General features: G+C 38.3%; 2 protein-coding genes across 2 annotated transcripts in view; both read left to right on the top strand.

Moving 5' to 3' along the window:
- Positions 1 to 6,331, top strand: part of LOC117943104 — a 139,018-nt gene extending 132,687 nt beyond the window's left edge. The window contains exon 2 of the mRNA XM_034869028.1: positions 5,254 to 6,331. Coding sequence (XP_034724919.1) covers positions 5,293 to 6,288 — 996 coding nt within the window. The 5' untranslated portion in view covers positions 5,254 to 5,292 and the 3' untranslated portion in view covers positions 6,289 to 6,331. The remainder of the gene's footprint in view (positions 1 to 5,253) is intronic.
- LOC117943095 (nuclear factor 7, brain-like) overlaps positions 1 to 11,944 on the top strand; it is a 214,395-nt gene that overhangs the window by 46,367 nt on the left and 156,084 nt on the right. The window lies entirely within an intron of this gene.

The following is an 11,944-nucleotide window of genomic DNA, read 5'->3' as shown; positions in this document are numbered from 1 at the left end:
TGTTGCCCTCATGTTGCCCTAATGTTGCCCTCATGTTGCCCCCATGTTGCCCTCATCTATTCCTTATGTTGCCCTCATGTTGTCTTCATGTTGTCCTCATGTTTTCCTTATGTTGCCCTCATGTTGCCCTCATGTTGTCTTCATGTTGCCCTCATGTTTTCCTCATGTTGCCCCCATGTTGCCTTCATGATGATTTCGTCAGCTTATCAACAAATTGATTTAAACGACAGATCTGCACAAAGAATCATGCAAAAGTTAGTCATTCAGCATACAAAAGCATAAAGAAGGTTGACTAAAGGTCAATTAGTCACTTCTTGCTTTCTTATGTGCTGCAACTTCACTTGTTGACTTGTCAAAAGCGAGGTTCAAGGTCACAAATGACAACGTTTTCAAACATTTTGCTAAATGATCGCAGTTGGTTTTTTAAGAAGCAATTTACAACAAACCGTTGAGTAATTGATTTAATCAGCTGATTAATTGACAGATCTGTAAAAACTGAGTTTCTCCACAGAGAACCATTGATAAAGTGTATCAGAATGCAGACCCCCCCCCAGTATGATCTGCCCCCCCCCCCAAAAAAGTCAAATTCTGGCTATAAACTGTGTACATGCAGTACAGTATTCTCACTACAATACATTAGCCTACCTCTGGCTGTGTCATGTAAATGGATATTTATACCACAAGATGGCAGTACTCTGCAGCCCACTGAAGGTTTCTCAGGCTTTATCAGTATAATCTTTCAAAATAAAATGCATATTAAGCTGCTATAATCAAGTTGAATTATGTGTTATAAGGTTACTGGAATCATTTTTACTTTTCCCTAACCCTCATGTTGTCCTTGGGTCACATTTGACCCGTTTTCAGTTATTTATTTATTTTTTGCAACAACAAAAAAATAGGTGTCGAAATAAGCGCTGAAAATGTTGACATTTAACCTTTGTGTTTTCTTCCCGTTGTTTGGTCACTTTCTTTTCCAACATTAACGTTTTTCTGACATTTTTGTCACTTGTTTCAATGTTTTGAGTGTTTTCATATTTTTAATGTCGACATTTTCAGCGCTTTTTCTTTTTTTACTGAAAATGGGTAAAATTTGACCCGAGGACAACATGAGGATTAAAATATCAAAAAGCTTTGGCAAAAAAAACAAAAACAAAAATAACCCACAACAATTGAAAAAGTGACCAAAAAATGTCAGAAAAAGACATTTCTTCTGACAAAAATGTCAGAAAAAGTGATAATAATGTTGATGGTTGACGGGAAGACGACACAAGGGTTTAACAAGTCCAAAGCCTTACTGGGGTCACCTGTAAATGGAGAGACGTCCAACCACAGACTGATCTCATGTACAATTTGTACATAAAACTAAAGTAAAGCACCTTTAATTAGTATATATTTCATGTATATTTTTTTGTTGTGTGCACCACTGCTGCTGTATAAGAACGCTTAGGGCTTTAGCGTCCGCCGGTAAAAAAAAGAAAATGATCCTTCATAGGAGCACTTTCAGTGAAAGACTCATTCTCCCAAAATTCACCACTGGAAGTCCTTCCTGACTGTGGCCATCAGACTTTATAACTCCTCCCTCTAAGTGTCTGACACACACACACACACACACTTAGAGAAGTTGAAACTGGACGATATTATTTGTATTATATCTGTTTTGTGCAATAACACTGGCCTGAAATGTGTGCAATATTACACTGCTACCATTATTATTATTATTATTATTATTATTAATTTTTACCATTTTTACTCCTTAATTTTGCTGTTCCACAGCATTCCAACTATTGTTATTCGGTTCTTTTTTTATTCTGCTTCTTTCTTATTATTATTACGTACGTTTTTGGCTCTCTCTAACTTCTGCAAACTTTATGCCATTTAAACCGTTCAACTTTTACAATCTTCAGCTCTTTCAGCAGATGATGGGAATCCTACTATTTTTCTACTTTTTCTACTTTTTCAAATATTAAGCTTTTAAATTTTTTTTTTAACATTAAAGTCAATGAGAGCAAGCTTCAAATCCTTCAAATGTTCTTCAGCGCCTTCATACTATCACCTACAGACGTGGTTCAAACTTTACAACGTTCACAATCTGTTCAGATATCCGGCTTGTGCTTTTCAGATTGATGTATTTTACAGTTTTTGTGAAAAAGGTGTTTAAGTAGAGTGTACACAAAGGCCTTCTGGTGCTCAAGTTATTTAATCAATATCAGGTATGTGTTTGGTGAAATGACCATTTGTTTGACAGCTTATTCAGTATGTAAATAGCTGGTGTCGTTAACTGATTACAGATCAAAGAGATGACATCACAGAGATCAAAGGCTTCCTATTGGTCTTGGTCTCCAAGGCAACCATACTCTATGTCTGTTTGTCGGCCTCTCTCTAAGACAGACACAAACACACACTCAGACACACACACAGAGACACAAACACACAGAGACACATGCAGAGAGAGACACACACAGACACAGACACACAGACACACACAAAGAGAGAGACACACACACACACACACACACAGAGACACACACACACAGACACAAACACACCTACACTCTCTGTCTCAGTATACTGTATATAGCAATGTATATCATGATTAACAGGTTGTTTGGTGGTAGCGTAGTGGTATTGATGGCTGCCTTTTGTGTGGGAGACCCGGGTTCAATTCCCACAGCGGCACTTCAACCAATGTATTCCCCATAAAGACAGTCAACTCCCAGTGATGGCCCAGTGCATATGGACTGGGGCTTGATCCCTTCTGTAGTACATCAACCCTGACAAAGGCATTTAACCCGATTATGATTTTTTATTATTCTGTACGGTTTCCTGTTGTCCGTATCTTCTGCAGACTTTCAGTTATTAAAATAATTCACCTTTTAAAATCTAGCTCTAGCTCTTTATGGTGTAGTGGTGTTATTCAACTGAATTAAAACCATTCCCACTTTTTCAAATATTGTCTCTACTTCAACATCTTCTTACTGATTTAAGCAATTTCACCAGTTTAACTTTAGCATTTCAAATTTTTTTTCCACCTTTTTTACATTATTGTTGTTATTCAACTTACTTAAAACCATTCCTACTTTTGTCAACTCTTCTCACTACGTCACCACCTTCTTACTGATTTAAGCAATTTATTTTATTTATTTATTATGCTTTAGCATTTCAATTTTTTTTTAATTTTTCCCCCATTTTTATACATTAGTGTTATTATTAATTAAAGCCATTCCTACTTTTTCAACTATTTTTTACTACTTCAACATCTTCTGAATGATTTAAGCTATTTCTCCAATTTAGCTTTAGCATTTCAATTTTTTCTACAACTTTTACTGATTTAAGCTATTCAACCAGGTTACCTTTAGCAATTCAGCTATTCAGCATTCCCACGCATTTTCTGCAGGAAATGCATTTTCTAGTCCTACTTGATATTTCTACTATTTGTGCATCTGTAAGACAAAATTTCAAAAAGAGGACCCCAGGAAACGTGTTATACTCCCAATCATCTTTTGCCTTAACTTAACCAGTCATTACGTTATCTAAACCTAACTAGTCATTAGTTTATCTAAACTTAATTAGTCATTAAGTAATCTAAACTTAACCAGTCATTACGTTATCTAAACTTAACCAGTCATTACGTTATCTAAACTTAACCAGTCATTACGTTATCTAAACTTAAATGTAAATGTTCTGTATTTATATAGCGCTTTTCTAGTCTTAACGACTACTCAAAGCGCTTTTACATCATACAGGATACATTCACCAATCACACACATTCATACACTGTGGCCGGGGCTGCCGTACAAGGTGCCACATGCTCATCAGATAAACACTCACACACATTCACACTCCAATGCGCAGCACAGGAGGCAACTCGGGGTTCAGTATCTTGCCCAAGGACACTTCGACATGGGACTGCAGGGCCAAGGGATTGAACCACCAACCTTCCGATTGGCAGTTAAGCGCTCTACCACTGAGCCACAGCTGCCCTACTTAACTGTAGACGTCCCGTGACGTTTAGATTTTGCGGTTGCGCCGGCTTGCTTGTTATTGTTGAAGGTGCTATATGAATATCTAGTTATTATTTGTAACATGTTGTGGTCCTTTAAAGCACTTCTCACTGTAAAAATATCATCTGGTTTTGTGGTTTTTATTCTTCAACATTAACTTTAACGTTAGCTAGAATTTTTACGTAGCTTCCAATCCAATCCAATCCACTTTATTTGTATAGCACATTTTACAAACACAAAGTTACCAAAGTGCTGCACAGAAAACTCAAACATACAAAACAATTAATGTAAAACATTGTAAAAACAAAATAAGAGCATCTGGTTTAAAAAGATAAAAAAATAGATAAAAATAATAAATACTAAAATACAATAAAACAGTAAGAGCCATCAGAGGACCACACAACTCACATGGAGTTAAAAGCCAAAGAATAAAAATGTGTCTTAAGACGAGACTTAAAACACTCAACTGTTGGGGCTGTTCGGACATGGGGGGGGCAGAGCGTTCCAGAGTCTAGGTCCAGCCACAGAAAAGGCCCTGTCCCCCCGAGTTTTAAGTCTCGTCTTTGGGACCACAAGCTGGAGCTGGCTCTCTGACCTCAGTGACCGCGCCGGCCTATACATCTGGATGAGGTCTGAGATATATGTTGGTAGCTTGACTTCGAGCTGATAAAAGTTGACGTAATATCTGCAGCTTTATAAAACCTTGTGTTGTCTACACTAGACTTTCACCAGGAAACAGGGGTTCATGTCCTGGTTTTTAAGAGGACTGGCGTAACACAAACTTTTCTCTAATCTTAACTAGTATATTTGGGGCCTAAACCTCACTGTGGTTAGTTCAGGACAATAAGCTTTTATCTGCTAAACATAACTGTAAAGATGATCAAATTAATTGACAATGCTGACGTAGGTCAAGTTAATATCCTGTTCATGGTTCTGTCTTTGTCCCGTTTCTGAGGTACATTCTGGGAAGGTTTCCTTTATATTAAACACTTATAATCAACTTATAATGAACATGAAGGAACAATCTGAAATCATTGCATGTGGGTTGTATTTGAACAGCAAACTATAAATGTTGATTCATGAAGCACCATTTGTTTTTCTGGACCTTGGACACATTGGACTTTAAAGACAAGTAAACACATACGCCTGACATTTCCAGAGTTCTGATTGGCTGCTGGAGTTGTCGTCCTGGTTATATGTGAGGGAGTGGCTGGATTTCATCTCAGTGCATTCTGATTATAATGTTCAGTCTGAACTTTGTGTGAGCGATCCCAGTTTGAGAGGAATAATCATGGGCCAAGCTCCCTCATACTCAGGAGAAGAATATCACAGTTATTATTTTAGCCTTTATAGCTCTGCTTTACGGAATCAGCAATGCCTCCTCCCAGATGTGGGCATAGATGAGTCTCTACTGAGATATTCTGGTACCGACTCCAACGCGGTGCTGCAGGCGTTCTCTACTGAGATGCTCAACTCGGTGCCAGGTTACGTCGGCAGGCTGGGATCCATTTTGGGTTCGAAGACTCCAATCCCGAATGCTGTTGGACTTGGAGCTTTGGTGATTTCCTTGATCATAGAGATCGCCATCAAGAGCAGCTCTCGGCCACGCGATAACACATACAGCCTCCTACGCCGTGTGTTCGGAGAAGAGAAAGCTTCGAGTGTCCAAGACACAATGTCCGAGGTTTTGGAGCGGCATGACATGTTCAAGGACAATAACCAGCGATTACGGGAGGAAATGAGGAGACTGGAACAGCAGCTGAGCTACCACCTCACCATCCTCAGAAGCTCCCTGGTGCGTGACGGACAGATGAGCAGCCGCGGGTTCAAGATCTGGGTCAACGGAGCCGCCTTCCACGTCCAACTGTTGATCCATGAGGCTCGGCTGAATATTCAGACTGGCAGACCTGCGTCAGAGTACCTAAATCCTATCAATACTGCCATTGATTCGCATATGCGGACCCTGGACAGCTTGCTGCAGGAATACAAGACCTTCAAGATCAATTCTAAAATGTTCACGTACCAACCACCTGTCAATTTAGTTTATGCAGCAACTCCAAGCATATGTACCATGGCGAATAATGAAGTTCAAAACTGTCAAGTACATTTTGAAAATAATTACAACCCGTGTGGTCATCCAGGCATGAATTCGGCTTATATGGATATTGTTTACTCTAATTATGAACCAATCACAGGCTTAAAGAGTTATTTTTTAAATGTCAAGAACAACGTCAACTCTCTAATCCATCAACGTGGAACATTCACTGTGCCGTCAGCAGCAGGTTAGCTGAGATATTTGGGTTTAAAGATCACTAATGACACAGTAATGGACAAAAATAATGTTAACTCTCATGTTTGACCAGTTTGAAAGTGTTTTATATCAGAAATATGGATTACTTTCAACCAAATTGCCCAATAATAACATGGATGATTCCATACAACGCTCTTCAGGTAAAATTAATTATTACTTTCATAGAATTTTTGGGGTGTTTTATTTAATCTTATAGCATTTGAGTTCTTTTTCCAAACAGTATCCGGACTAAACTCTGAAATCTACCCGTCTGAGACCCGCTCAACATCCTCTGATCTCAACTATTAGTCAAAATAATTCCTAATTTCTGCCTTTTAACTAAAAACGTATGCGTAATTTGATATAAATGAGGTTTGTTGGCCATGAATTCCAAGAATAAGTGTAAAACCTGTTATTTAACCAGCTCAGGTTTTTAAAAAGTGCCAAAATCTGTAAAAAATGACAAATAAATCAGAAAAAAATGACAAAAGCTGGAAAAAGTGACAAATAAATCAGAAAAAAAGACAAAAACATTGGAAAAAGTGACAAATAAATCTGAAAAAGTAACAAAAGCTGGAAATAAGTGACAAATACATCAGAAAAAAGGACAAAAACATTGGAAAAAGTGACAAATAAATAAAAAAAAAATGACAAAAACATTGGAAAAGCACAACCATTTTGACCTGGAAGGACAAGTTGATGGTTAAGGGAAAGACAACATGAGGGTTAAAGAAATCAATGGTGAGATAATTGTTTGTTTGTTTTTACGGATTTGTGAAGTGACCTGATTGAGAAGGGGTTTCTCACCAATTCAGTAAAACGTGAACTTACATATTGAATATTACAATAGAAGTTTCATCTACAACGTATATACTCTCATCTCGTTTTCTACATCTATATTTTATCTGGATTACTCCACAGTGAGGTCATGATGCTCTGCTGACGCGCCTGCATGTTATATATTTAACCCTTGTTTCGTCCACTTTTTTCAACGTTATCTGCTTATTGTTGCTCTCATAATTTTTCTAAGTTCTTTTTTTCTCCTTTTTTGATGTTTTCTCTAGGTTTTTGACCCTTTTTCCGCCATTTTTGTCACTTTTACGTTTGACGCTTTTTGCCCCCATACAAGTTTTACATTTGGAATTCATGAACACTAAACCTAATTTTTGAGTTTGAAAAGCAGTAATATGCTATAACATTGAATAAAACACGCAAAATTTGATGAAAATAGTACTGATCCTTCATTTTACGTGAGAAGAGCATTAAATGGAACCATCTATGTTCATTTTTGGCAATTTCTGATAGACACTTTTTTTTTTTTTAATGGGTCAAATTTGACCCCAAAGACAACATGAGGTTTAAGACATAAAATACTGCTTTGGATGTTTAGCAACTGAAATATTTTACACCTGTTTCCTGTTTTAAATCCTTTAAATGCCGTCTGCTCCTTCTTCTGAGTCTCTGAACATGTAGATGTCGGTCATTGTAAAAGTGTTCGTGCTGAACCCGAGACGTCTCCTACTTCACTGTAAAGCTGGTTCTTCATGTCTGGGACCTGCAGGCTTCAGGTTTCCAGGTCCCAGACCAACACGCTGGTAATCATTGGGGCTGAGTTATTGATTTATTGATGTTCTCTTTAACAATAAAGGATCATGTATGTTGGTCTTCTGCGTGTATTTAATCTGCCATTAGTAGAACACATTGTGTGGTTAACAATAATACAGATATATAACAGATATAATAAATATATTTTACAAGACAAATATTTTTAAAAGGTCATGATGATTTTATATATATATATATATATATATATATATATATATATATATATATATATATATACAGTAGTGCTCATAAGTTTACATACATACAAGTTTACCCATGCTTAAGGTTGTCTAAAAGAGGAATAAAAACATCCTGTTTTGGAAATTGATCTTAATGCCTTAATTAAAAATGAGGTAAAATCTGACCTTTAAGGACACCAATTTTCTTTGTGAATGAATAATGTTCCATTAATAGATAAATATTCTTCCTTAAAATACAGGGGGCATAAGTATACACCCCCCTATGTTAAAATACAGGGGGCATAAGTATACACCCCCTATGTTAAAATACAGGGGCATAAGTATACACCCCTCTATGTTAAAATACAGGGGCATAAGTATACACCCCCCTATGTTAAAATACAGGGGGCATAAGTATACACCCCCCTATGTTAAAATACAGGGGCATAAGTATACACCCCCCTATGTTAAAATACAGGGGCATAAGTATACACCCCCCTAACAGTAACCTGTTTCATGCTAACTGGAGCTCTTTATAGTGACAAATGGGATTGTGAAACACTGTTTTGCTATTTACCAGAATAAACGACTGTGATATCCAAGAAAGAGCGACGGTTTCGTCTGTCAACACGAGAGAGAGTACACACCCGCTACACATACACCGATGGAAGCTTCAGTTTCACATGCAGCTGCAAATTACAAACCAACAGAACTACCGTAATTCCTCAAATTCCTGCAAAAATATCACCATACAACAACCGCCAGAAGGGCGACAAAGCAATTTGGGTCAGAAATAATCAAACACCACCACTGTGTCAGTTTGGACCCTGTGAATGTACCGGGTATTATTTTGAAATACAGGTAATTCAGTAGTGCTGGTAGAGTACAAAAGGAGCATACAGTACACCAGTATCTGATTAACGTTACAGACGGTAGCTAGCTATCTTCGTATTTAGCTCCGGGCTAACTTTTATCCTCCCACCTTCAGCTAGCTAGCTTTGTTTCTGGTGTTGAGTTATAAAAAGTTATAAAGAATGTTGTAAAAAACAATGTATGCATGATGGAGCTAGCTTAGAAAATGATGCATATCTCTGTCCCTGGTTTTCCCCTTATTTTCCTCTGAATGTAAAGAACCAGAGGTCAAGGCTGGCATTTAACATATAGAAAGGGGTTTCCTGCTACGCAACAAAAGGTGGCCTACTGTCTGCCACCCCCCCGGGTCTTGACCACGCCCCCGGCCACTATCAGAGGCTTTTAATTGACTACTGGTCTTTATTTGAGGAATTATGGTATGTAGTCGGCCGAAATCCCGCTCTCCAGAGTCTTTTATTCAAGCTCAGGCCAATGCGGTGTGAGAAAGGGCGAACTTGTTGTTGGACGCGTGGTCTGTGTTGCCAATAAAACAATGTCCAATCCCTTAAATATCTTTGTGTGCGATGACCCGTTAATTCATTGACGGCTGGCTCACCGTGGCACAGGTACAGCCCAGTAAAGTCCATTAAGTCTCAGGTTAAGGGCGTTTTAAACCTGCAGTTTGTTTTCTTTGGTCTGAATCAGTCGATGTCTTTGTAAACTTGGAGCGATTTCCTCTCGGTTCGGTTTCGTTCCACACCTGGAAGAATCCAAGCGTACCGTAATGCGTGATTACAAATCACTCCTCTTTTTGGTCGGATGGGTCTGGGGCGGCTGCAAACGAGGTAGACGTGAAAGTACCTCAAAGAGAAATGATTTGAGGAATAGAGAGCTGCAAAGATTAATCATACACGCTAAAAGTATTGCTTTTTGAAATGGAGTCTGGCGACTTCAGAGCTGTTTCTGGTTAAACAGAAAGTTCTTGAAGAGGTTTTAAAAAGGTATATCTCTGTGGAATAGACTAGAAAGCCTTTTATTGTCACTACACACATGTACGATGACATTAAAAGTAATATAATAACAAAAAAATAGAACAGGAAATAAAATAAGTAGTGCAAGAAAGGGGGGTAAGGTGCACAGTTCTAAGACGTTATATACATATGAAATAAAATGGTTTCATATGTAACCGGTCTGGTCTCAGTACTGGTTACCTGCGTTGTGTCTAGAGTGAAGACGACCGGAGACTCAGGCCTCGGCACGGGACGTTTAATGCTGTTAAGTGTTTTAGAGAAAGAAAACACAGCGTTGTTCATTCGCCCTCAACACACGCCTAACAACATAAAAAGAAATACATACACTTATACACATATACTTATATACATATACATACAGGCGCTGTGCTGAACACAGAATGGAGAGTGCCAACGCAAACACACGTGAAAACATAGCATTTAAGCTAGCTCACTAAAACACTCATAACCGAACAATAAACAAAAATAAACGGAAGAGAATGAAGCAGTACAACTGCTAAAAACCTGTACTAATCACAATCACCCTGTTTAACACTTAAATACACATTGGACATTGTATTTAATACATCTGCCTCGTGCTACCACAAGGCCAGATCCAACACCGTCTGACGAGAGCCGGGAGAGCCGGGAGAGCCATGTAAAATACATGAACAGTCCCTTCATTAAATAAAAAGCAAACAAAACAAAAAAAAGAGTACACAGTAAAATGATGGATATTTGGTGGAATTCAAACATTTTTCCATACCTGCAACACATATACAGTACAGTATGAGGGTTATTGCGCAATATTTGAATATTGCCCAATAGTGGTGATCATATTCAACAAGTAATATACATCAGACAATGAGAGTAATGGTATTGCACAGTATCAATGTTATTAATAGTATTAAATATTGAATATTGCACAGTAGTGAGTAGAAGACGGAAAGTCCGGGGGTTGGGGGGGGATTAGGTTGTGAAGTCTGTATACATGTGAGTTCAGAGTGGCTTTGGGTTTTGTTTTTGACCCCTTAACTTGAAGGCTGGGACATCCGGGAAAGATCAACAGTTTCTGGTAATATCTACATCTGAGTTCAGCTGACTCTGGACTTTTACTTTTATTGATTCTGAATTCCCGGCTGTTCAGTCGGTTGGAAACAGCAATCTCTCTCTGGCATAGTGTCTCCCCCACATCCTTATATTATAGAGGGAAATTGTCATGTTTTTGTTCTTGCTTTAAGTTTCTTTGCTTTAATTGGTTTCATGTTTTCTGTTTGTTTTAATGAACTTCCTGTTTAATTTGAAATCCACTGTTTGGGTACATCCATGGTTACTTCCTGTCTTCGTTTGTTTCCCGCCTTTTTCTGATTGTTCTGCCCCGCCCTCATGTGTTCCACCTGTTGTGTCACCTGTCCCTTATCAGTCCTCGTTACCTGGTGTATCTAGTCGCTGTCGTGTCTCTTTCTCTTGTCGGATTGTTACGTTCTGTTGCCGTGTGCGCTGCCCCCCCGATGTGAGACGAGTGCAGATTTGAGTGGCGCATCCTTAGATTTAAATGGTTTACGACAAAACTGTCATATTGAAATTATTAAAATAATTTTCTCATTACAAACAATAAAGAAGATGGGAATCATTTCAGAAACATAGCTATCTATGACTGTTTGATTGCTAACGTTAGCTCAAAAAAACATTCAACTGACAGCCTTTGGTGTTTGATGCTAACTTGTAGCTAAGCTAGCAGTGAACCTACTTGGTTAAGTAGGTCCATTTTTACTGTGTTGACGTTACAGAAGTCTCTCGTTAGCATCTGATATGCTACTTGTTGCAAATTGACGCATGTGCGACTCAAATCTGCACTCGACTCACATTGGGGAATGAGCCGTTGCTTCCTATTTGGTGCTGGAGGAAAAGCACCCATTGGTTGTGGCTAAAAGGTGTTCATGTCCTGGAGAAGTTAAGGAGAAAACACAAGACTTTCACCAGGAAACAGGTGTTCATGTCCTGGAG

Source organism: Etheostoma cragini, chromosome 4, assembly GCF_013103735.1.
Source record: "Etheostoma cragini isolate CJK2018 chromosome 4, CSU_Ecrag_1.0, whole genome shotgun sequence".
Lineage (NCBI taxonomy): Eukaryota > Metazoa > Chordata > Actinopteri > Perciformes > Percidae > Etheostoma > Etheostoma cragini.
The sequence above is the reverse complement of the archived record's forward strand: the minus strand, read 5'-3'. Positions and strand labels throughout refer to the sequence as shown.